Source organism: Daldinia loculata (assembly GCF_022478755.1).
Source record: "Daldinia loculata strain CBS 113971 unplaced genomic scaffold F4817scaffold_5, whole genome shotgun sequence".
In the NCBI taxonomy this organism is placed as follows: domain Eukaryota; kingdom Fungi; phylum Ascomycota; class Sordariomycetes; order Xylariales; family Hypoxylaceae; genus Daldinia; species Daldinia loculata.
Genome location: NW_026054859.1, coordinates 416,369 through 439,654, shown reverse-complemented (window position 1 = coordinate 439,654; position 23,286 = coordinate 416,369). Strand labels below are relative to the sequence as shown.

The 23,286-nt window shown below is 34.1% G+C and overlaps 9 protein-coding genes across 9 annotated transcripts; 3 read left to right on the top strand and 6 right to left on the bottom strand.

Annotated features, from left to right (window-relative positions):
• Window positions 1-375: 375 nt before the first annotated feature.
• On the bottom strand, window positions 376-723 carry F4817DRAFT_367506 (RlpA-like double-psi beta-barrel-protein domain-containing protein-containing protein; the record flags this gene model as incomplete). Its single annotated transcript, XM_049307133.1, has 1 exon — window positions 376-723. The coding sequence occupies one exon, from the start codon at window positions 721-723 to the stop codon at window positions 376-378; it is 348 nt and encodes a 115-aa protein (XP_049162683.1).
• A 1,351-nt stretch (window positions 724-2,074) lies between these two features.
• F4817DRAFT_326288 (uncharacterized protein) lies at window positions 2,075-3,146 on the bottom strand. Its single transcript, XM_049301871.1, has 3 exons — window positions 2,767-3,146; window positions 2,588-2,681; window positions 2,075-2,520 (listed from the first exon to the last, which is right to left on the bottom strand). The coding sequence occupies exons 1-3, from the start codon at window positions 2,846-2,848 to the stop codon at window positions 2,463-2,465; spliced, it is 234 nt and encodes a 77-aa protein (XP_049162682.1). The 5' UTR covers window positions 2,849-3,146; the 3' UTR covers window positions 2,075-2,462.
• A 122-nt stretch (window positions 3,147-3,268) lies between these two features.
• Window positions 3,269-5,199, bottom strand: F4817DRAFT_326286 (NMT1 protein). The gene is made up of 6 exons (XM_049301870.1): window positions 4,973-5,199; window positions 4,654-4,701; window positions 4,501-4,603; window positions 4,379-4,447; window positions 4,173-4,322; window positions 3,269-4,116 (listed from the first exon to the last, which is right to left on the bottom strand). Exons 2-6 carry the CDS (start codon window positions 4,686-4,688, stop codon window positions 3,436-3,438), a joined length of 1,038 nt encoding a protein of 345 aa, XP_049162681.1. The 5' UTR covers window positions 4,689-4,701; window positions 4,973-5,199; the 3' UTR covers window positions 3,269-3,435.
• On the bottom strand, window positions 5,200-6,070 carry F4817DRAFT_326281 (acyl-CoA N-acyltransferase). Its single transcript, XM_049301869.1, has one exon. It carries the CDS (start codon window positions 5,886-5,888, stop codon window positions 5,361-5,363), a length of 528 nt encoding a protein of 175 aa, XP_049162680.1. The 5' UTR covers window positions 5,889-6,070; the 3' UTR covers window positions 5,200-5,360.
• F4817DRAFT_326280 (uncharacterized protein) lies at window positions 6,071-7,930 on the bottom strand. Its single transcript, XM_049301868.1, has 2 exons — window positions 7,747-7,930; window positions 6,071-7,687 (listed from the first exon to the last, which is right to left on the bottom strand). The coding sequence occupies exon 2, from the start codon at window positions 7,243-7,245 to the stop codon at window positions 6,274-6,276; it is 972 nt and encodes a 323-aa protein (XP_049162679.1). The 5' UTR covers window positions 7,246-7,687; window positions 7,747-7,930; the 3' UTR covers window positions 6,071-6,273.
• Window positions 7,067-7,930, bottom strand: F4817DRAFT_214312 (uncharacterized protein). The gene is made up of 2 exons (XM_049298731.1): window positions 7,747-7,930; window positions 7,067-7,687 (listed from the first exon to the last, which is right to left on the bottom strand). The coding sequence occupies exons 1-2, from the start codon at window positions 7,880-7,882 to the stop codon at window positions 7,275-7,277; spliced, it is 549 nt and encodes a 182-aa protein (XP_049162678.1). The 5' UTR covers window positions 7,883-7,930; the 3' UTR covers window positions 7,067-7,274.
• A 7,781-nt stretch (window positions 7,931-15,711) lies between these two features.
• On the top strand, window positions 15,712-18,712 carry F4817DRAFT_326275 (MFS general substrate transporter). Its single transcript, XM_049301867.1, has 8 exons — window positions 15,712-16,136; window positions 16,296-16,389; window positions 16,453-16,616; window positions 16,699-17,168; window positions 17,221-17,314; window positions 17,511-17,771; window positions 17,825-17,864; window positions 17,975-18,712. Exons 1-8 carry the CDS (start codon window positions 16,026-16,028, stop codon window positions 18,310-18,312), a joined length of 1,572 nt encoding a protein of 523 aa, XP_049162677.1. The 5' UTR covers window positions 15,712-16,025; the 3' UTR covers window positions 18,313-18,712.
• Window positions 18,713-18,976: 264 nt separating this feature from the next.
• Window positions 18,977-20,329, top strand: F4817DRAFT_326271 (uncharacterized protein; the record flags this gene model as incomplete). Its single annotated transcript, XM_049301866.1, has 2 exons — window positions 18,977-19,468; window positions 19,522-20,329. Coding segments are annotated over exons 1-2 (1,043 nt in total), but the record flags the coding sequence as incomplete, so codon positions are not given.
• Window positions 20,330-21,399: 1,070 nt separating this feature from the next.
• On the top strand, window positions 21,400-22,648 carry F4817DRAFT_312296 (uncharacterized protein; the record flags this gene model as incomplete). Its single annotated transcript, XM_049300111.1, has 4 exons — window positions 21,400-21,536; window positions 21,594-21,675; window positions 21,734-22,391; window positions 22,449-22,648. 4 exons carry the CDS (start codon window positions 21,400-21,402, stop codon window positions 22,646-22,648), a joined length of 1,077 nt encoding a protein of 358 aa, XP_049162675.1.
• Window positions 22,649-23,286: the final 638 nt, after the last annotated feature.

Sequence of the window (23,286 nt, the reverse complement as noted above, 5' to 3'; positions counted from 1 at the left end):
CTTGCATGTATCTAGTTTCACATCGGCCAGGTTCACGATGGGAGATTGGAGTAAAGATTATATATAAAAAACCACCCACGAGGGTGAGTGTGTTGGAGTCTATTCATTCTCTTTAAAAACTAGTAAAAATCAGCACCTTCTAGTCTGGTGCGGTGCGGTATATTTCCTGTTTCTTTGTCCGTCTGAATCGTGCTGCGAAGGTCTATGTCCGGCACAGCCACAGCGCACATCGATTCTATTCCTCCGGCAAAAAGCAAAGTAGAATAGGTACCTAGGTAGGTAGGTAGGTAACGTCTACTCGTCTAACCTGCGAAACCTGTTCGACTCTCGGTTGACGACTTCCGCCTAAACCGCGAGTGTGATGGGTGGACGACCTTATGTAGCGTAGTCCCACTCAACCTTGGCGCGGCCAACGGTCAGAGGTGCGAGGGACTGGAAGACGGCAGGCGAGACGTCGATGGAGTCGGCGCTGCAGCCGGGGCACTTGTCGACAACGGTGGCGGTTGCGGTTGCGTCGCCCATGTGGATTTGGATCTTCTTGCCACAGGCCTGGGGATCTGTGGTGAACTGGACGGGCGATAGCGCGACTACCATGTCCGTTTCTGTGTTTGTCTCGCCGCAAGATCCGAGGCCGGGTGTGTAGTAAGTTAGGTCTCCGCTGAAGGCAATGGCGTATTGCACGGCGAAAGATAGGACAGCGGCGATCGTGGTGAAGGAAACCATTTTGACTGATGGAGTGGTTAATGATAGTGTAGTTGTAAGAGAATGTCGATATGATGTGAATATCTCGAAGGTTAAATTGGCCTTTGAGATTGTCTTGTAAATCTAGCCGTAGAGGTGTCAAGGAGGAGTTCCTGAGTCCAGAGAACGTAGTTATATCTACTTTCTTAATCGTTGAAAGAAAGGAAGGACGCCGGTGTGGCAGAGAGAAGCAGCAAGTAAAGAATGACTTGCTATGTTGAAAAGATTGGTTGTGTAGGTAGAGAATGAACTACAGCGAGTGTGATGACGAGAAAGCAGAAAGCAGCATGACCTCGATGGGTTCTGCCCATCTTATAGTCATTTCGAGGCGGCTGAATCTGATACCATCACCTCATCTTTGTCGGACTGATGACTATAGCCCAGTATGGCGGGTAAATTTGAATCGTGTCATCTGTATCGTGTCATCTATCATCTCACATTAGTTGAAACATTCCGTCTGTCTGCTACGGACGATTGTCTACGGTTCGGAGGCGGCCGTAGTGGGCTCGTCTCCATTTTCCGAGTCAGACGGGCTTCAGATGGGAGTTAAAAAATTTTACTCCTTTTTCCGGACCGAATAACTTATACCCACTAGCTGACACGGCCCGGTTTACGAGTCATGATATTTACTGCACGTGCTTTCGGAAGTAGACGGGCTACCTCACCATCGCGGGGATGATAGAGATTCGGCATGTCCGAGTGAATAACCGAGACGGAGCTTCCTCCAAGAGGTTTGCATCACTATACCAAGTCTATCGCCTCCGAAAATTTTAACAAATCATGCGAACAGTATAGTCTTATATATATATATGGGTACCTACCTAGGTACTATACGCATATGAGGATGAAAGTATCTGTTTTCCTCCACACTTTGGTTCTAGGCCATAGGAGCTTTTCTCCGGACTAGGGCAATCAAGTATGGGTGGCGCCCGGGGATAGCGTGTCTGCCCTGAACTAAGAGGTAGTTAATATGCTATATTCTCTTAATGCCTCAAATTCGAAACAGTGGTTGTAGATCACGCTAGTTATAGAATTTGCCGTTTTGCTTTAGTTGCCCCCTTAAAGAAGGTGGCGATTCTTTTCAATTAGAGCTAGTTACAGGACGTTACAGCGTATTGATCTTTAAAAATACCTACAGGATTGACGATATACACTTATTCCTAATACGATAACTCGGAAATATAAATGTTTATCGTGAAGCAAGAAAACTATGTCATCAATTGTGATATATTGAGTAAAGCAGCTGGCTTGGTTTATGTTTAAGTATGACTTATATTTACGGAAGGTTCCAGTATTAGTGTCAGTCTCTAGTAACATAGTTCTGGAATATTACGCAACACGTGGAGCTGTCAATTTATGTGGCTCTGATAGCTTGTAGTTATGAATGCTGTCTTTGGGACTACATCTGACTGCCGCTGTAGGACAAGTTCTGCTAAAGTTGTAAACCAAAAACGAAGCATATCTCCACGTGTAGACTCCAGTATGATGTAGTTATCTCGCACAATAGTGGCTTTTGACTGACTTTGAATTAGTTTAATACCTCTAAGGTTATCTATCTTGACGTAAGAAGCCGCATTATCATTAAGAAGTTTGATCTTATCACTGGGTGCTTGCTAGCGATCCGACTCATTGCCTTGCCCTCGAACTAACAAACCCCTTCTGCCGTGGCCTAAGGAAACACAAGTATTATAACTCTGAGGCTTATGGCTTTCCCTTGCTGGTCAGATAGGAAACATGTCTGATACTTTCGCATTAATGTCGCACGGTTTCCAAAACCACCTGGAAAAGGTTACTCGTGAGTTAAACAGCCCAAGAAGCAATTTGTAGTTATAATTATCAAACTTACTTCTTTCCCGTCTCTGTGAAGCAGCAGAACAGAAGTGCGATAGGCCAGCAGATAATTGCGGCTAGCACAGCGACGCAGAAGCCAATAGTTGGGCCTGTTCACGTGTGATCAATATTTGTTTACGAGTAAGTCGTTTCTGAGTGCATCCGGGTTCTCTCCGGGGCTAGCGCTCAACTTACCGATGATCTTGATGCCGCAAAGGCCAACGCCTCGACCGCATTGGATGCAGACGACGGGAAATGGGAGTCCGCAGTCGGCCATATTTACCTAACTAGAGCTTGTTGATTGACTCGAGCCTAGAGGGCGAAGAAGCAGATGTTTGATAGATAAATGGATTGATGACGATGTGATGTTGCGAAGCGCGACCGGAATGGGGATAGCGTGAACTTGGCTATGAACTACGGGCAACAGGACGGGATTACTTAGTGGAGTACACGTATATTTATCGGTTGACACAGGTCAATCTTAGAGTGGACCTTGGCATGTTTATGACACGGGTATGAATAAGCCGGGAGGGCTAATGACCTACAGTATGTAGTTTCTGTTTGTTCTCCCTTTACGTATCGTTTAACTCAGCTTCATGTTGAATGATTGGTATTTTACGGCTTATAGTACGCTGAAAGCAATTCACCACGACAAACACTTGAAGTTGACGAGTCACATCGACTACACCAAGAAAGATTACCCAAATTTATGTTACTATTCATGTATAGAGTAACTAACTATCCAGGATTCCAGTTTGCGACATATTCAAGGAGTGTCCAAGGGCTTTCTGGTTACCTAAGGAGCGAATCTACGCGAGAAACGACTTTCCTGGGCATGTAATGCTATGAGTATAACTGCACCCCTTAAGCCTGAACAGCGGTGCCGTTGATGTCCAAACGGTGGAAACCACCCTTAGAAGCAACATCCTTCTGCAGCTCTGCCATGCGCTTCTGATCTCCAGTCGGGTCAGAAGACTCGCCATCAAGGGGCCAAGACAAGAACGAGTTGGTGTAGTTGGGCTGGAAGTTCTGGTCCAGGACGCCTAGGCGCTTGCCGTACTTGGTGACCTTCTCCCAGTCTCGACGGACGTTCTTAAGGTCCCTGGAGAAGTAGGCGAACGAGCGCTCGAAGATCTTGCGGTTAAGTTCGGTGCCCATGATGGGCTTGAACTCGACGTACTCGGCGTACGCCTTCTCCGGCTCTGCGATGACGAAGTCGGTCGCGCGCTTGACTGCGCGCATGAATGCGCGGACCTTTTCCGGGTTCTCGGACAGGAACTTCTCGTTACCGATGTACAGGATAGTGCAGAAGCAGCAGCAGCCTAGCTCGGCTAGCTGGTCAATGCGCAGCATCTGAACGTCGCTCTTGGGACGACCCTGGGCAGCGAGCCACTCTTCGAGCTCGACCATCTGGACGTTCTCCAGACCGATACCGGCGTCGATCTCTCCCTTGATGATGGCCTTGGAGACATTCATACCGCAGCGGACGGCGGTGTAGTCAGCTGGGGTCATGCCATAGTGAGAGGTAAGCTCGTCAATTTGGATCTGCGAGGCTAGTTAATACAAGGCTATAGGGTGAAATGGGTATATGAAGTAGGCACCTTTCCAAATTCGCCTACGTAACCGATTCGCTTTCCTTTGAGAGTCGTAAAGTCAGGGGTAATACCGCTATCCTTAAGGTATACGACACCCGTGAAAGGCTCGTCGAGTAGCGATCCGATAGACAGAACTGGGAAGTTACGGGCTTTCGCCTATACAACGATTCTTAGCTTGAATTAACCTAATCGATTATCCGATGGCGTCTTACGGCAAGAGTGTGGATCATAGCCTTGAAGCCGAGATCGACCTTTCCGGTGCCGATGATTTCGGTGACATCCTATACGATATGAGCACTAAATCTATGCATGATGCAACATTTCTAGAGCATACACTTGGGTCGTTGGGTTCGAGAAGAGCAACCTTGATGCCCTCGTCTTTGAAATACCCTTTGGCCTGAGCGAGGTAAAGGGGAGCGTGATACGGCGTAGCGTGCCTACTGGCGTTAGTAAAATGCTCATCTACGGTAGATCTCTCCATGCTTGCCAGTTGGTTAAGAACGTGATCTTGTCGGTAGACATGATGGATCAAAAACTGCTACAGTTAATACTAAGCTGCTCAGGTTAATAGGGGAGAGGGAAAGCAGCATGTCCTTTCGCTGGAATTATCCAGATCAAGTTTGAACGGTGTAATCTCAGCCCTGATGCCTCTCTCCAGTTAGACTTCCTCCTCAATACGCAGGTAGGTACTTAGAGGAGAAAGCTATAACTGGATCGAAGAACATCGAGCACCCGCCATGCGTTTGTCCAACGTTACCTTGATACTGAGATAGCTCCATGATGGCAGGTGCTTCCTAAGACCATACCAGTGAGATGATGTGTCGGTGATGCGAAACTTTGAGGTTGAGCTTGTTAGAAACCGAAGAAAATATCGATGAGAGATTTAGAAACTTCGTATGAGAGCTTAGGGGGGACGAGAAGGTCCTTTAATAGGTTAGATTAGGTACTTAATAGGATAAGATGAGGGGTAAATATGTTCGGTAGGTCATCGATAGTGGGTCGTCATGCAGTCCATCATCATTTTGATATAACTAATCGTCGATAGGCTCTCCCTCTAGTAGGTACATGGCCTTCTTAAGTGACATTGATTCGTCTATAAAATCTACTAAAGTACCTAGGTACCTTACAAGAAAATAACATACGTTAACAGAGAGGATATGATTTACCCGATCCAAAGCGAGACTCCGACCTTTACTACTTATCGGCCAAGACGGGACTCGCAAAACACTGGGCATCCATCTCTAGCTCCTCACCTGCGTCTCCCTTCCACCTAAAAACCGTCGTCCCAAAGTGTTCCCAGCCCAGCCGATGATACATTCGTATGGCATCCGGGACATTGGCTAAGGCAAACATGACTAACCTCTGACCTCGGCGCTGCGCTTCGTCAAGGGCAGTCTGCATCAACTTATTCGCTATTCCGCCGCCGCGGGCCTTAGGATGTACGAATAATCTTCCTAGTATTGCGATGGGCTGTTCTTCTTGAGGATGTAACTGCCACCATAGTGCTGCTGATACATCGGATGGACTGGCCTTAAAGAGGGAAATGTGACCCGTGATCTCGCCATTAATGCTCTCGGCTACCCAGGCCGTATCGTCGGTCTGTAGGAATCCTATCGCATCGCCTACTCCGTGTACTGGATATCCATTTGTAGCATAAACAGCCTTGAGAGCTAGGGCGCAGCCAGGTAGATCTGCCTCTTGACGAAGCCGGATTTTGCTCATGTTGGCCTTCGGAGTTGGTGTCTGATAATTCCTTTCTCACAGCTAGCTTCGATTGTGGGTATAAAGTGACTATTTCTTCTACGGTGTTCTATATAATAATAACTGCAGGTGGGTATATGACTATTAGTCCCCGACCTTGGTAAATCTTTTTTATAGGGATTTGCCGGTATCGGAGTAAACCAGGGTACCCCTATGTCAATGTCCGCCCTGCGTCACTCACTCTCACGATGCGGGATGAATAATACAACTCTTCAGACGATTCTTCAGGTTTACGTATTGATATTTAAGTTCCCTCCTCATTTCCATCGCTAAGTCGTATACCTAATTCTGCAGCGGCATCTCTTTCTTGCTTCGTCAATAGTTCAGTTTCCTTTTTCATTCTGATCTATACCATGCGCTTTGCCAAGTAGCTTTCGATAAAGCTTGAAAGAGACTGCTCTTCCCGATAAAATTGGCTCTGAAACTCTGCCACTAGTTCTTCTAACTCTTCCAAGAGAAGTTCGTCTTCGGCGCGAATGTAAGGGAAGTCTTCGATATGGGATTCCAGCACGCTCCGAAGAGGGGAACCCCGCGTCTTTAGACAATAGCTAAGTATTTTGTCGCAGCATGTGTGCCTGATTTCCAGGATTTTAAACGCAAGTAGTCGTATCGTTATGTTCGCAAAAGAAGACCCCTGCACGGCACTATTTTTAAGCTCCTCTATCAGACTTGGTTGAAGCAGTATTTCCATCATTCCATCTAGATCTGATAAAACTGTCCGGAGGAAAATGGATAGAGCACTACATCCTTGCTCCTTATCAGTGCAACCACATTGGCAGACATGATCTGCTTGGAAGCTACCGATTCTGTTAACAAGACGTATTACGGTCCCACGAATCTCATCGTAAGGGGGCGTACACCAAGCTGAGCCAGCGATGTACATGAGGTAATGAGCAACTGCTATTTTAGGGCATGTCTGTAAGAGGGTTACGGGATCGCCTGAGGGATGGATTTGGCCAATCAAAGGTACCATATTAGTGATACTCGCCCCATGTGCAAGAAGCCATTCGCAGTATTCAAGAGGAACGTTCTTACGCATGATTGGGGTTATTCCTCTATAGAAAACGTCGGTATCCTGAAATCCTAGCTCAAAGGCAATCTCGGCTTCATAAACCTGGTTTATCCAATGATATATCGAATACGACGAATGAGAAAGGCGGTAGTCGTCTGGATTCAGTTGTAAATCGCTGAATGGGGAAATACCTTTAGCCTCAAGGCTTTGAATGACTTTGGGCGCTGCGTAATCTAGGACTGGAGAGCAGCAAAGCCCAACTTGTCTTTGTTCGGCTTCGTCGAGGTTATCTTGTGCTAGTCGCATCAACTTCTCTCGCCACTGTTTTATATGGCTTAAAATGTGAATAAAGCCCTATATGAGATGTGAACTCGTGTCGGAATTAAACTTCTTAATTTATTGATGCTTTCGGTGACGTGACAACGAGAGTCTAATAGGATTTCAATCGATTCGGCGCAGGGGCAATTTTCGCATACTTGGATAAGATTTCCTTGGCAGATACCGCCGCTTGCAAACATTGCCAATCCCAAGGGTGTGAGTTCGTTGCATATAATATTCAGATTAGTTTTTGGCCAAATATCAAGGAGAATCTTTAAGCCCCGTGGCCAAAAAACTGCGATGTGGACCGCAAATATTCCGTTGCAAACTAAGGAATCTGGCGATAGCAATGTTGTCTGAAGAGTGCGTTCTAGCATAGCTTTATCCCTTCTCATTAGAGCTCTAAAAAGGGGGTGATCGAGGCCGAGTACTGCAACTAATTATTAGAATATGAAAGTTGTGTTGATAAATAAGCTCTCCTTTACTCACCCTCCGCAATACCATCTATCTCGAAGATGCTTGTTCGCATTTCTTTAGAGGCCAATATTTTCCAATCGATTTCACAAATATAATTCTCGGGCTTTTCTTGAATGAATAGTAGTATTAATGTTCTGGCCTCCTCCATCCTTAGCAGACCAAATGCTGCGTGCCGGATACATATAGCTATCGGACTCAATCTAGATAGTTAGTCCTTGTAATAAGGGCTGTAAGGGGCTTAGAATATAATTAGGATTATTAATAATTTTCTAGGGTCTTAAGGTCTTTAGTTCTTCCTTTCTTTCCAAGAAAAGATTTTAATTTATTTGTAAATAATTTAAAGTATGTATCTTTTGGTTTAGTTGAGTTTTTATTAATATGTTGGCTTTATTTGTATATAGTTATATAATTTTATAATATTTTTTATCCAATAAATTTTGAAATAATTATTTTATATTTTTTATTAGTTATTTTCTTTAATTAATAGTTTTTTGGCATTATTGTTTATATAATATTATTTTTTTTTTTTTTAAATTTATTTTTAAGTTAAAGTTTTAAGTAAAAAGTATAACTTTTTTTGGTAAAGTTTAAAGGTTTATTGGCTTTTTTAGGTTTTATTAATAAAATATTAAAATTATTTATTTAACGTTTTTATTATTAAAATAATTAAAGGGTTTTTATATTTAATATTTTTTAGTTAATTAACTTTTTTATTTAATTAAATATTTTATATTTTTTTAAATTTATATAAAATTTTTAACTTTATTTATATAATATTCCTTAAATTTTATTAAGGTTATTTTTTATAAAACTTGATTAAAATTAAGTAATATTTAGTTGTTAATGTAATAAGATTTAATAAATAAAACGTAAAATAAATTATAGATTTTTTATTTTTTAAATAAATAAAATTTAATAACGGTAGAAAAAATTATTTTTTAAATTTTAAAGAATTTTAATATTTTTTTATTTAATTTTTTAATAAATTGCTTAGTTTTAATATTTTTACCATTTAATATAACTAATTAATCTTTTTTAAATTTTAATACTTTTTTTTTTTTTTATTAGTTTAATTTTTTATATGTTAATAACTTTTTTTTAAATATTATTATATTTTAATATAAATTTATTTTATTTAATATATATATAATTAATTACTTAAATTTTAAAGAATATTGGTAAATGGATTATAAATTATAAAATAAAAGTTATAATTTATATAAAACGATATTATATATAATAATGTTAATTTTAAATTATTATATGTAAATTTTATTATTAATAATAAGTTTTTTTAATTGATTATTTTATAGTTAATAAATATATAAAAATAAATTTTAAAGGTTTAATTAAGTTATTTTATTTAATTATTAATTTAAAGATAAAAAGTTATATTTATTTATGGTTTAATACTTATAAATTTAAAAAAATTTTGCTATAAATAGGCAATAAATTTAAAATTTTAATTAAAAATAATATTTAAAGGAATTTTATATAATTTTTAGTAAAATTTAATTAAAATCTTAATTAAATTTGCAATTTTTTTTTTTTTTTTTAAAAAATATAAAATATATTATTTTAGTAAATAAATTAATTATAATTTAAATAAAATCGCAACTATTAAATAAAAATAAATTAATAATAAAATTTATGGTAATAATATATTATAATATATAATATAATTTTATAAATTAAAATAAATTATATAAAATATATTAATTTATTTTATTACGTTAATATTTTAAACATTTTTTTATAAAATTTTATATAATAATTTTAATATTAAACTATTAAAAGTTTTGTATAATAAATTTTAAAATTTTATTTATTTTTATATATCTTACTATTAAAATATTATATTTTAATTTTATAACCTTTTTTTAAAATGTTTAAAGTATTTACAAACGTTTTTTTTTATATAAAAAATTATTTTATAATTTAAGATCATTGCTTAAATTATCTTTTTTTTTTATATATAATAAATTATTTTTTTTTAATTTTTTAATTTGTTTTATAAATTTAAGCAATTATTTTAAAGTTAAAAAATTGTTTAAATAATTTAATATAAAAATAACCATTATTAAATATATTATATTAAAATTAAATAAATGTAAAAAATATTTTTTTTATAATATTAACATAACCGGTTAATATTTAACTTTCCTTTTCTTAAATCAATATTATAATAATTTAAATAAAATATTAACTTTTTTATTTTACTTTTTAAAACGATAATTAATAATAAACTAATATAATAAAAATTATTACGTTTATTTTACTTATTTTTTATTTAAAATTTTAACAATTATAAAATAAAATAAATTTTAATAATTAGAAAATATTTTAATTTAATATTATATTTCTTCGAAATAATATTTTTATTAATTAAAAAAATTAATAATTATAAATAATTTTTTATTATATATTTTATAATTTATTTTTATTAAAATTAATTTTTAAAAATAAAAAGTTATAAATTAAAACTTTACCTTTTTATCTTTTTAAAAAAAAACGGCTTTAATAACAAAATCTAAAATATCAATTTTAAGGAAAATTTATAATTTAAAATTAAAATAAATAAAAATTAATATTAACGTAAATTTAACTTTTAAATTTTTAAAAATTTCGTTCATTTTTATTATTTATTTTTAATCTTTTTTATCTTTTTTATTAATTTTTATAATAAGTTTAATTATTATTAAAAATCCTTTAATAAATTATTTATAAAAGTTTATAAAACTTATAAATTATTATAATTTTTTAAAATTAATTAATAATTTTTATTTTATAATATATTTAATTTTATTTTTAAATATAAAAATATCTTAAAAATTAATAATATAATTTAAAAATTTTATTTTTTAAACTATTTATTTATATTTATATAAAATAATTATAAAATAATATATAATAAGTTTTTTTAAAATTTTTTTAATTATTTTATTATACTTTTCTTAAATAATAATATATATAAATAAATTATTAATATATATTAATAATTTATTATTTATTATATTTTTAAAAATATTATTTATTATAAATTAAAAAATAATAAACACATTATTTAATCCAAAAAATATAATAAAATATTTATAAAATTTATATTTATACTTAAATATTATTTTTTATTTATTATTTTATTGGATATAAATTAAATTAAATTTAATTTTTAAATTTATTTTAATAAATTATTATAAAATTTAAAATTAGTTTTATATTTTTAATATAAATAAAATAAAATAGTATATAAATATTATTATTATATTTAATTTTTAATAGTTTACCATTAAATAAAATAGATTTTTAAAATTAAGTTTTAATATAAAAAATATTAAGGATATATAAAAGGAAATAAATTTACAAATATGTTTTATATTAAATATATTTTTTAACTATATTTTAAAAATGTTAAATTTTTTTTTATTTATAGCATAAAAAAGACCTTATAAAAGTATTTTTCTTTTTACTAAATTAATAATATAATCTTATAATTAATATTTAAAAAAATATTTTTTAGCTTTTTTATTTATTATAAATATAAATTTTTTAAATTTTTTAAATATTTTTAAAAAAAGGTTATTATAATTATATTATATTAATATAATATATTTAATAATAACCTTTTTTATATAATAGCGTTAATAATATTTAAATAAGAAATATATTTTATTTAAATTTAAAAAAATATTTATAAATTAATAAATTTTTAACTATTATTATAAAAAAATAAAATTATATTTATTATTCATAATATTAAACTTAAAATTTAAATAAATATAATATTTTATTTAATATTTAAATATTAAAAAATTTATATAATAATAATTTTTTTTTTTTATATAAATAACGTTAAAAGATATAATTATTTTTAACATATTTTTTTTTATTTTAAAAAAATTTTATAATTTAACTTTAAATATAAATATAATAAATATTATTACTTTTATATTAAATAATATTTTTATAAAAAGTTTTTATTTATTAAATATTAATATTATTTTTACCAAAAGTTTTTTTTTTAAATAAAATTTTTTCCGTTTTTTTTTTTGTAATTTATTAAACTTTTTAACTAATTATTTAATTATAATAAACCGGTATAAATAAATATCTTATTTTTGCTTTAACATCTTATAAAATATAATATAAAAAGTTTTTAAAAATTTAAATTATTATTATTAATTTTGGTAATAAAGTAAAATTAACCAATTTTTTTTATTATTACATTTATTTTAACTTTTTTTATAAATAAAAAAGTTAATTATTTATTATTATTATATTTTTGTTTAATTAAAAAAACTTTATAATTTAAAAGTATTAACAATTTTTTATTATTAATATCTTTTTTAATAAAATAAACAAAAATATTATAAATATTATATTTATATTATTAATATATTTTTTTATCTTTTTTACATTAATTAATATTTACTTAATTAATTCTTTAAAAAGTTTTTTTATTTAAAACCTATTAATTATTTTTAAAATTAAATTTTAATTTACCGGTAAATTTAAACCAATTTTTACTTTTTAAAAATTAATTTTAATTTAAATTAAAACAGGTTTTTTTACCACAATTTTATTAACTTAATTTTAAATATTTCGTTATTAAAACAAGTTTTTCTTTTATTATTAAAAATCCCAGATTAATTAATATATTCTTATAAATCTAACCAATTTTTTAAATTACAACAAAAATTTTTTTATTATTATTTAAAATTTTACTTTATTTAAAATATACCAATTTAATAATTTTATTAAAAAAAATTTTAACAATATAATTTTAAAAAATAATTCCAAATTATTAAATAACTTTATTAAAATCTAAAAACTTAATAATATATTAAATTACGTTTTTTATATATTTAAATTTATATATTTTTTTTAAATTTTTATATTTTTTTAAAAGGTTTTTAAATCGTTTTTATAAAGTTAATATATAATTAATTTATTAATTTATAAAGTAAAATTACTTAATTTAATTAAAATATTATTAATATTATAATTAAACCTTATTTATAAATAATAATTTTATTTAATTAATATAAATATAATTTTTAAAAAAACTTTTTATATAAATTTCCAAATATAATTTAACCTTTATTTACTAAATTTAAAATTTAATAAAATTTTTACTATTATATATAAATAATTTATTTAAATATATTAAATTAATAATTGCAAAAATAAATTTAATAAACCTTTTTAATATTTGCAATAATTATTTTTTAATATTATTTATACGTTAAAGTTTTAAATTTTATTTAAACTTATTAAATCTTAAAAATAAAAATTTATAAAATAATTTTTAAAATAGATTTTATAATCTTTAATTATTATTATTATTATTAAAATTTTTTAAGTTTTTTCTTAAAACTTTTGCCAATATATAAAATAATTTTAATTTTTATCCATTTTTTTTTAATATAATAAAAAATCCAATATATACTTTTTTAAATTAAATACAAACATTTTCTAAAATTTGTTTAATTTAAACATTTTATAACGTTTATATTAATAAAATACCTTTAATTTTAACTTTTAAATTAAAATATTTAAATAAAAATATCTTTATTATTATAAATTAACAATTTTAAAAAAATTAACTAAAAAAAAGCTTTAATATTACCTTTTTTTTAATATTTTATAAAACCAAATTTATAAAAATAAACTAATTAATTATTAATTTTAAAATAAACTTAATTAATATAACTTTTATATAAATCTAAAATTCCTTTAACTATTTCCGAAAACGTTTATTTATATATATTAAATTAATATATTTTTAAACTAAAAAATTATTAATTTAATTTTTTTTTTATATAACTTAAATTGTTACTTTTTTTAATAAATCTTTTTAAAATTTTTATTAAATTTAAAAGTTTAAAAAAGCCTTATATTATTTTTAGGCAATATTTTTTAATTTAACAATTATTATTTATTATATTTTATTATTATTAAAAAAATATGTAATTATTTTTTAAACTTTTTAAAAAAATATTAAACTAAATTATTTAATTTATTATTTAAATTAAATAATTTATTTAATTAAAACCGCTATATTAACTTAATATATTTATATTATAATATTATATATTGTTTATAAGGTTTAATATTACCAGTTAAATTAATTTTAATTATTTTTATAATTTTTATTTATTAAATATATAAAAGATTAAAAAGATTTATAAGTTTTTTCTATTTATTCATATAATTAAATTAACCAATTAAATAAGTTAATAATAATAAAATTAATAATATTAATTTTAAATACGTTTTATATAATTATTTTATAATTTTATAGTTTATATAAAATAAAAATATAATTATTATTAAAATATATTAAACTTATATTATTAATTTAAATCGGAAATAATTCTAAAATATTAAATTAAATTAAAAAACGCTTTTAATATTTATTTTAAAAATACTTTTTAAAAAGGTTTTAATTAAAAATTAATTTAATTGTACATTTATAAAATATAAAATCTTTAAGTTTTTCCGTGGATTTTTTTTTTAATTAAATAAAAAAAGAAATAACTTTTAAAAATATAAAGTTTAATATAAAAAAATATTTTAATTTGGTTTTTTTTCTAATAAATAATAATAATAAAAAAAAAATAACTAAAATAAAAAAAAGATTATTAATAAAAAAAAATAATAAAAATTTTTTTTTAATTTTTATTAAATCTTATTTTAAAGTTTTAATATAAAATAAAATAAATAATAATTTAAAATATACATGCCATTTTAAAATATTAAATTTTTTCGAAATAATAAAAAATTATTTATAATAAAAGCTATAAAAAGCTTAAAATATAATTAAAATTATTAATAATTTTTTAAAATTTTAAAGTTTTTAATTTTTCCTTTTTTTCCAAAAAAAGATTTTAACTTATTTATAAATAATTTAAAATACATATTTTTCGGTTTAACCAAATCTTTATCAATATATTAACTTTACTTATATATAACTGCATAATTTTATAATATTCCTTATTTAATAAATCCTAAAATAGTTATTTTATATCTTTTATTAATTATCTTCTTTAATTAACAGTCTTTTGGCATTACTATCCGTGTGACAGTCCTTGATTTTAGATATTTTAAGAAGTATATTTCACGGATATTTTGCCTGATGTGCGCTACTTAAGCAAGGTATACCGAGTTCCTGTAACCCTTGTATCATAGCCAGTACGATTCCTGGCTCTAGCTGGCTAAGACCGGAAAGGCACACTTATGTGCCTGTCAGTTACTATATTCATAAGCTTTTTTCTTTTTTTGATGAACATACTTATGGTACTGAAGGCTAGTTCTACGAGTGTTAATCCATGCTGGTCGACACTAATTGGACTCATAGTCTGACTAGCAAAAACACATCGCAGCTTTGATATTCCTATGTTTATTATCTCATTGGCCATGACAACTTTCTGAAGTTGGGTGAAGATAATCCTTGAAATTGTATAAACACCATGAAATCCGCTATTGAACAAGGGATATATCGTACTAGTTAAACAAGAGACTTGACTACGAAGACGACTACTTTGCCGGGATGTACCGTGGAGCTGATCGTAGGTCTTCGGGCTTGTGGGTGTCCAACTTATTCGCCTACTCCAACGCCCTGAACGCGAGAGTTTGGCATTGCGATACTGTGTTTGGGGGTGGAACTACTGGAAAACTTATACCATCGCTAAGAATGCTTAGCATTATGGTCTGGAGCACTATGGGGTTGTTATCTTGTACTTAGGTGCGGGGAGCCTAGGTAGAATACTTCTATTTTTCAAGTACAAAGCGCATTAACTACATCCTATAGAAGCAATCCAGCCTAATTTGCCCATTCACCCTTTACTACTACTCCAACGCCAACTAAACGACGAAAATTAGTCTATGCATGTATGCCTTCCCAGTTCATAAGCCACGCCAAACGTTGCCAGTCGGCCCGTAGTATAGGTACCTATATAGCAAAGTAGTATTTCCAGAAATACATCCACTATTAAGGTCCCTTTTTTATTCATTTTGTAGTAATATACGGCACACCATTCTAAACTCTCCTAACTTGTGTAAGATTCATAGACTTTCGCGTAATTATATGTGGCCTTACCCGGTCCCCGTGGATGGACGGCTAAATATTCGCTAAGATCAGATGCGGATACTCGGTCCCCGTTCCCAGATTGTCAGGCGGCGTAAATACGATCAGCTCGACTTATTATAAGGGACTTTCAATTCTCTCGCATGATAATCTCCAATTCAACTTTACCAACTTTGCTACAGCTTTAAGTTGAGATCTTGTCACAATGGCAATCATTGGGGCCAAAGAACATCATGTCGACCCTCGTTTGGCCAACATTGCGAAAGCAGATACTAAAAAATGGTATCAGAAGCCGAACCTAAGAGCACTTTATCTTGTTAGTAACTCCCGTTAGATTGTTCGGCGCCATTGGTTCTCTACATCTATCCGAACCTGCGCAATATTATGGCGGTAATTCACAGTCAATGACTGTGAAATATCCACGTTGATGCGGATCCTTGTAAAGTCTATGTCCCTTTCTAATATTGATATGCAGATACTGATCCCAGCCGCGATGGGCGTCGAATGGACATCCGGGTTTGACTCCTCGATGATGAATTCCCTCCAAGCCGTGGAGGCTTGGGTTACATGTATGAGGATCCCATTTGAATTGCCTCCGTGTCTTGGAACAACTTTTAGCTAACAAGCTGGAGACTTCGACAATCCTACAGAGGGCCGTCTCGGTCTTCTAAATGCCATGTATTCCCTTGGAGCTTTGATGGCAGTACCTTTTATTCCCACCATTTCCCAGTACCTTGGGCGCCGTTGGTCCATACTTGCAGGATCGCTAGTCTTATGCCTAGGTGCTGGACTCCAGGTAATTTAGTTCTCTTCTTCCTTTCACTTAGCCTTAGTAGAAGAGCGAAAGAACGACAACATATTAAACATTATCTTTATAGACGGGGTCCCAGAATAGCGATATGTTTCTCGCATCTCGTTGGGTTCTTGGATTTGGTATCCCCCTGGCCATCGTTAACGCTTCCGCACTTGTTGGAGAGCTAGCGTATGAAAAGGAGAGACCGACTATGACCTCCCTCTTTACTTCTTCCTGGCACGTGGGGGCTATTGTCGCGGCTGGTGTCACCTATGGGACTTTCCAAATGACTAGTACCTGGTCTTGGAGGTTGCCCTCTATTCTGCAGCTGGTTCCAAGCTTGTGTCAGATATTATCTCTACCATTCTGCCCTGAGAGTCCGCGGTATTTAATCTCAGTCGATCGAAGTGACGAAGCATATGCGATTCTTCAGAAGTACCACAGTGAAGGGGACAATGGCGAAGAGTTCGTTCGCCTCGAATTTGCCCAGATCCAAAGCACTATTGCTCAAGAGAGGGAGACAGCTAAGGCATTCGTGTGGGCCGATGTTTTCCGGTACGCGACCATCTGGCGTCCGTCTCGCGTATATACTGACTTTATATTGCAGCGATCCTCCGATGAGACGCAGGTTTCTCCTTGCTGCAATAGTCGGATTCTTTACCCAATGGAGTGGCAATGGGCTTCTTAGCTTTTACAGGTTCGTGTGTTCGTCCATTCAGTGGTACAAGTTTCCCCTATTTGTCGTCTAGTAACACTAACGGTCAAGTAGTAAGTAAAAATAACCCGAGAATCGACAAAAATATATGCTGTCTCTTTCAGTTTCCGTTTCTCGACTTTACTCATCGCTGAGAGGGGCCGCAACCATCTATATTGTCCTGCTAACGTATCTCAGTGAAGAAAATTCTAAATCTTGTCGGAATCACGGATAATCGCACTGTTCAGAAAGTCATCTTGAGCAACACATGTTGGGGCTTGATAAACGCTGTCCCCGTGGCCCTCGTCGCACCACTATTACGCCGTCGCGTTGGGTTCCTGATTTGTACGATTGGCACAGCTGTCGTTTATAGCGTCTGGACAGTAGCTTCGGCACGGTTTGCTATCGAAAATACATCGTCCGCCGCAATAGCAGTTCTAGTGTTCATTTTCGCGTACTCGCCCGTGAGTTAACCTCCGCCTCCTATGTTCCCTATCACGGCTGACATGCTCGCTAGTTCTATAACCTGGGTTGGAATGCGCTGGCATATACCTACTGTAAGCAGCTGATTACTACGTTTTTTTGCACTCACCTATCCTTGTGAGGCAGGCCATCATACTGAATTAGGAGCGACTTCATGTGGCAATTGCTAACTGAAACCGTATAGTGGTTGAAATATTCCCGTACCAGCAACGAGCCAAGGGTATCGCGGTCGAGCAACTAACGGTTAGGTTTGCTGTCTTCTTCAACACATACGTGAACCCAATAGCGCTGGATCGAATCGGATGGAAATATTACTTGGTTTATTGTGTATGGATCCTATTTGAAGTCGCGACCGTATACTTCTTATTCCCAGAGACATATAACAGAACTTTAGAAGAGCTCTCGTTCATCTTCGAGGGCAAAGAGGTTCAGGATAAGGTCCAGAGCAATGTCGATAAGCAACTCGAGGCCGACCATGCTGACAAAAGAGCTGCTGATGGGACGGAAGAAATAGGGGTTTGAGTGGGGATAACAGACCTCAGACGTCGGGTTGCGAATAAGAGCTACGGTCCTTGTGTAGCTTGAATCCTTTCATGGAATGATATGTCCAATTATCCCACGTCATAACCGTCGAAGCCGTTCCGCCGCATCCGATGTCGTGGCCGAATCCGAGACCCGTCCGCCAATATTAAGTCATTGGTATAGCGAATCGGATGAGGTCTTACTTTCACATTTTGGCGGGCACAGATATAGATAGGGCGAAGATATCATAAGGCCTTATGAATAAGCGTTTACTTCGTAGAGTTTATATGTCAGGGTTTGGTGTGCTGCGCCACGCTATCGTAACATCTACCCTATCATGAATATTATTCTTCGTAAACGTACCTACCTACGTAAGCATGGCTCTGCCTAGTGTATTAATGTGCCACAAATTCCCTGCTAGCGAGTCGAATTCATAACCAAGGGAGAGTAAAGAGGGTAAATGGTTTGACAATGCACTTGGCGGATGAGTAGTACCCGCGGACTTGGCTGAAATCCAACGGAAACACCTTACGGATCAACGTGGACTATCAGAGAACGTTATTATTCGGTAGCTGGGTAGATGCATGGTTCTGGTCCAAGCGTCAACTCCCTAAACGTATATTAGTCTACGGACGCTGTGGTATTCGGATCCGAAAACTATGTAAACTGCTGTAGCCCTAGTTGTTAGCAATAGGATTAGGATTCTCGAGTTTTATTCTGATTTTTACTTTCCTAAATATGATCCTATCGATTATTGCTATTGTATCAGGCCTTTGATATCTGATTTCTCAATCATGGCGTCCGCGGGGACCAGGCTCCGGCGTGCTGTCGTATCAGTGCCGTTTCTTTTTATCGCAGCTTTGTGCTTGCGTATCATGGACCCGAGTACGATAGTGGCATTTCAACAGCCATTCGCCGATTCTGGGGTGATTGAATGGGACGGCGGGAAGGTTCCCATAATAGACAACTTCCATGGCATACATTTCCTTGATGACATCTTTCGCGGCGGAATGGCAACCTTCTCGGCTTCGACATTCGGATACGACCCTGTGGCTTGGTGGCAGATTTTCTCTTTTCTCACCGACCTCGGGCCAGTATATGCGATATGGATCTTAGAATCTTACCGTGTCGGCTACGCTTACACGCCGGCGTATTTGTGAGTTGATATGAGACTTAATGAGCGAGAAGTGACTAATAGAATTTTTCTAGCCCGACTGTATTTACGGTTGCTGGGCAATTCCTAGGTATAGGACCAGTAGCTCCGATCTTTTATTTCTTGTCTTTGACTTTTGGTCCTACTGCATCCGACCTAGCCCGATTGCCGGCTCGAGATCGAGGTGTCTGGAATCGAGGTAGTGGGCTTGTGTTTTTGCTTATCTTCCTATTCCACACCTCCGAAGTCTTCGCTATGTGTCTTGCTCCGGAGCTAACTACACGACACTATTGGACTTGGGCCTGGCAGATGAGCCCTCTCTACATTGGTCTCGCCAATGTTCTACTTTACGGACTTACCAAACCGCTGTTATCTAAGCTTAGCTTCGTATCCCCTAAAAGCCTCCTTGCAGTAGCGGGTATAATATCCGCTGGTGTTTGGGGATACACGCTACTCTCCTCGCCATATTCTCTAGCCACTATCTTCATACCTACATCAGAAGTGCCGTCGGAGTTTATCCCCTTTGTCCAAAAAATCTTTCAAGCTGATCATCTATCTTTCTTCGCCAGCTCCTTTCTATGGTTGATCTATTCCTTCTTAGACCTTAACAGTGTCGGTATAATAGGAACAAGCTGGCTTTATTGTATCCCATTCCTTCCAGTTTCCATTGGTCTTGTTGGCCCTGCTTCCACTTTTACTCTCTTTTGGTATATACGGGAGAGGGCACTAGCATCTAGTTAAAAGTAGCTTGCTTACATTGTATATGGACTTGAGTTTGGGATATTGCTGGTCTAGACTGGAAGGACTTTTAATATTCCTGAGCTCTGCTGGTACGCACACTCCTACCAATATACATAAAATCACTATAGTAACTTAGATCTCATAGAGGTTAATAATATAATGTGTTAAAAATTTATCTACCTGTATTTAGTTGTCTATGTGATTCATAGAACTTGTTAAATTCTCCTTGTCTGGTAGCTAATACTAATTCGACCACCTTATTCATCGAAAGTGAGGACCTCCGATAACGGAAGGCCGCACGCGGTTACCGGCTCCATTCCATAGTAGGTATTTCAAGTATTTTGAATGTTTAGATGTTAGTATTATAGGAATTGTCACGAGGTGGACCAGGAAGCAAGGAAACAATTTCGTTGCTCTGCGAGGAACTCTAAGCTAGCTACGGGAGCCTACGGATATATATACTGATAGTGTCCATTGTTCTAGTTGTCTCATCTGGAATTCTGACAACACTATTAAGACTTCTAATACTGTAGCCTTTAATCAAAATTCAAAACTCTCGCTTAATACACTTGTTTCTAACATCTTTACCGAGGCAATCCAATTTATTACTGGAGTATACTCTTTCGCTCTTATCATACCATAAATATAGCTCATGTTTAAGGGATGTATTTCAAAAGGAGTATAACAAGCTTATTTTAGAGAACATCGAAGTGCTCCAGAGATGTTCGTATGTAGCCTCAGTTAATTTACTAATAATTCTATTTCTGGCTTTGTAATACTAATCTTAACTATGCCTACAAAACCAAACCGCAACAAGATATGCTGCTAGTGTGAGACAGAATCTTGGATATAGAACTTCGTACGTGTCTCGCACCCACGAGTAACTTATAGGCAAAGTCGAATATGCATACCATCTCATCCGTTAAGAAAGTGATTGATGGTACGAGGTGAACCCAGAAGAGATGGAAACAACCTGGTTGTTCCGCAGGGGACTCCAAACCTAAGCTACGCAAATCAGCGGTCACTTTATACATACGGAAGGTATCTTTTGTTCTAGATGTCTCATCTAGAGTCTTAACAGATACCTCAATACCGAAGTAATATAAATAGATATCATAATTACCTCGAGTCCGATCTCTATTATCATTATATTCCCATCATCTCATATTTATCTCATATTTATCTCCAAAACAATGTGCAAAACTCTTCCAGACGCCAATCCGGGAAACCCGGCAACCGGTGCTAGCCTTCATGCTCGAAATTCAAATTCTACTATAAACCGAAGAATCCGCAGGGCTCCAGGAGTCCTCCCCGGGTATCAAACAACCAAGTGAGTGATACCGCCTTGATGATGTATGCATAGTTTCTCACAACGTGGTATTTATAGCCGTCATGGTCCCCCTATATTCGGCAGACGACGCAGGAATATATTTGGAAAGCGGGTTAAAGGAGATATCAATCAAGAAGAAGTAAGCACTAAGTCTAATGATCTAATAATACTAAGCAATAAACTAACCTATATAGCAGGATGAGGAAGACTCAAATGATAAATCAATAGTGTATCCTCCTCGTCCAGGTCCTTATCTCAACCACGCAGATTCAAGCAATTATGTTCACAGGCATTCTATAATTCCTCTAGGCCCTCTTTTTGGTTCAGGTGTTGACCTTCGGCCACATCTTTCAGAGGCCTATAACCAACTGGCTATGGGTAGCTGTTCTTCTCATGCTGTAGCCGGCGCATTTGAATTTGCGATTAGAAAGACAGGTCGACCCCATTTTATCCCTTCTAGGCTATACATCTGGTACTATGCCCGCTTGAATTCAGGATATAGAAAAGGAAACTATGAAACCACCGACTTAAATATAGGTACTTCCGTTGAGGACGCTCTCCGTGTTCTGCAATCAGGTGTCTGTTCTGAGAATCTTTGGCCTTACATATTTAGCGAGAGTAATAATCGGGGGACCTATAGATTCTCTCCTAATTCCATGGCAGCAACGGAGCCCAATGCAAATGCGAGACGCCTTGCTCTTCAGAATACCGCAACATATGAGGCGATTAGCACGGAAAACTTGCAACATAACCTCATGCATTGTCTTGATAGCGGGTTTCCCTTCATCTTCTCCATGAGTGTGCGCGATTGGCTCAACAAGAAAAATCTTAATGAGCGTAACGGCTATCAGATGCGTATGTATATAATTAAGCCTAAGTTTTACTCTTATCTAACAATCAATGTTATTATAGAAGTGCCAAGTTACCCATACCCAAAGAGCGATAAAAATGCAACCGACTGGCATGCATTCCTAGCAGTTGGTTACATACCACGAAATGGATCATTTATTATTCGGAACTCATGGGGGTCTAACTGGGCTGATCATGGCCATTTCTATATGGCCTACAATTATATGAACATTTATTGCACAGAGTTCTGGATTGTCCGCTAGAAAATACACTAAAGAGACGTATTAACAATGAATTCGATAACGTCAAGAGGCTTCGCACCCCTTAATATTGTCTATATTTATTCGAAGTACTCTTGAACAGGTATAGTTTCCACCTATCTATAAGAATTTCTGAACTTATAAAATATTTACCTTGTCCAGTAATTCTCGAAATCGGTTTGATCTTTTATCGGTTTGAATCGGCGCAAGGAATATGTTTATTCTTGCCTGATTCCCGCTTAATTGATGTATTAGGTAGTGTCTGGAGGACACGAGATGCGATAGCCAGCGCCGGTACTATATACCTAGAGGCATCTATATCCTTTACATTGAAATTTCCCGGCACGCGACTGTTGAACATGGGACGACTAGAGTATCGAAGCAGATGAAATTTACTGTCTGGCATAAGCAACCTTCTCTCCCTTCCTCGTATAGAGTAAAGTAAGCTAGAAGTGAGACTATTTGAGTCGTGTGATTCGGGGTACCTACGATTTTATCTTTCATCGTGTTTATTAGGATTCTAGACGAGACATCTAGTATAGAGGGTCTGCCATTATGTACCTGGTCATTAGTCTTCATAGCTTAGGTCTAGAATTCCTTATAGGAAAACAACTTATTTCCATAATTTCCAAGCCTACCTT

Bases quoted from the DNA above. Each gene is read 5' to 3' on its own strand.
- F4817DRAFT_326286 (XM_049301870.1), bottom strand. From the start codon at position 4,688: ATGTCTACCGACAAGATCACGTTCTTAACCAACTG. The intron at 4,323-4,378 runs GTAAGACGCCAT...ATCGTTGTATAG, and splicing joins CTATGATCCACACTCTTGCC to GCGAAAGCCCGTAACTTCCC. The intron at 4,117-4,172 runs GTGCCTACTTCA...CTAGCCTCGCAG, and splicing joins ACGTAGGCGAATTTGGAAAG to ATCCAAATTGACGAGCTTAC.
- F4817DRAFT_326275 (XM_049301867.1), top strand. From the start codon at position 16,026: ATGGCAATCATTGGGGCCAAAGAACATCATGTCGACCCTCGTTTGGCC. The intron at 16,137-16,295 runs GTTAGTAACTCC...ATTGATATGCAG, and splicing joins ACCTAAGAGCACTTTATCTT to ATACTGATCCCAGCCGCGAT. The intron at 16,617-16,698 runs GTAATTTAGTTC...TTATCTTTATAG, and splicing joins GCCTAGGTGCTGGACTCCAG to ACGGGGTCCCAGAATAGCGA.
- F4817DRAFT_214312 (XM_049298731.1), bottom strand. From the start codon at position 7,882: ATGGAGGAGGCCAGAACATTAATACTACTATTCATTCAAGAAAAGCCC. The intron at 7,688-7,746 runs GTGAGTAAAGGA...AATTAGTTGCAG, and splicing joins GATAGATGGTATTGCGGAGG to TACTCGGCCTCGATCACCCC.
- F4817DRAFT_326281 (XM_049301869.1), bottom strand. From the start codon at position 5,888: ATGAGCAAAATCCGGCTTCGTCAAGAGGCAGATCTACCTGGCTGCGCC.
- F4817DRAFT_326288 (XM_049301871.1), bottom strand. From the start codon at position 2,848: ATGGCCGACTGCGGACTCCCATTTCCCGTCGTCTGCATCCAATGCGGT. The intron at 2,682-2,766 runs GTAAGTTGAGCG...ACACGTGAACAG, and splicing joins TTGCGGCATCAAGATCATCG to GCCCAACTATTGGCTTCTGC. The intron at 2,521-2,587 runs GTAAGTTTGATA...AACCTTTTCCAG, and splicing joins TTCACAGAGACGGGAAAGAA to GTGGTTTTGGAAACCGTGCG.
- F4817DRAFT_326280 (XM_049301868.1), bottom strand. From the start codon at position 7,245: ATGCGACTAGCACAAGATAACCTCGACGAAGCCGAACAAAGACAAGTT.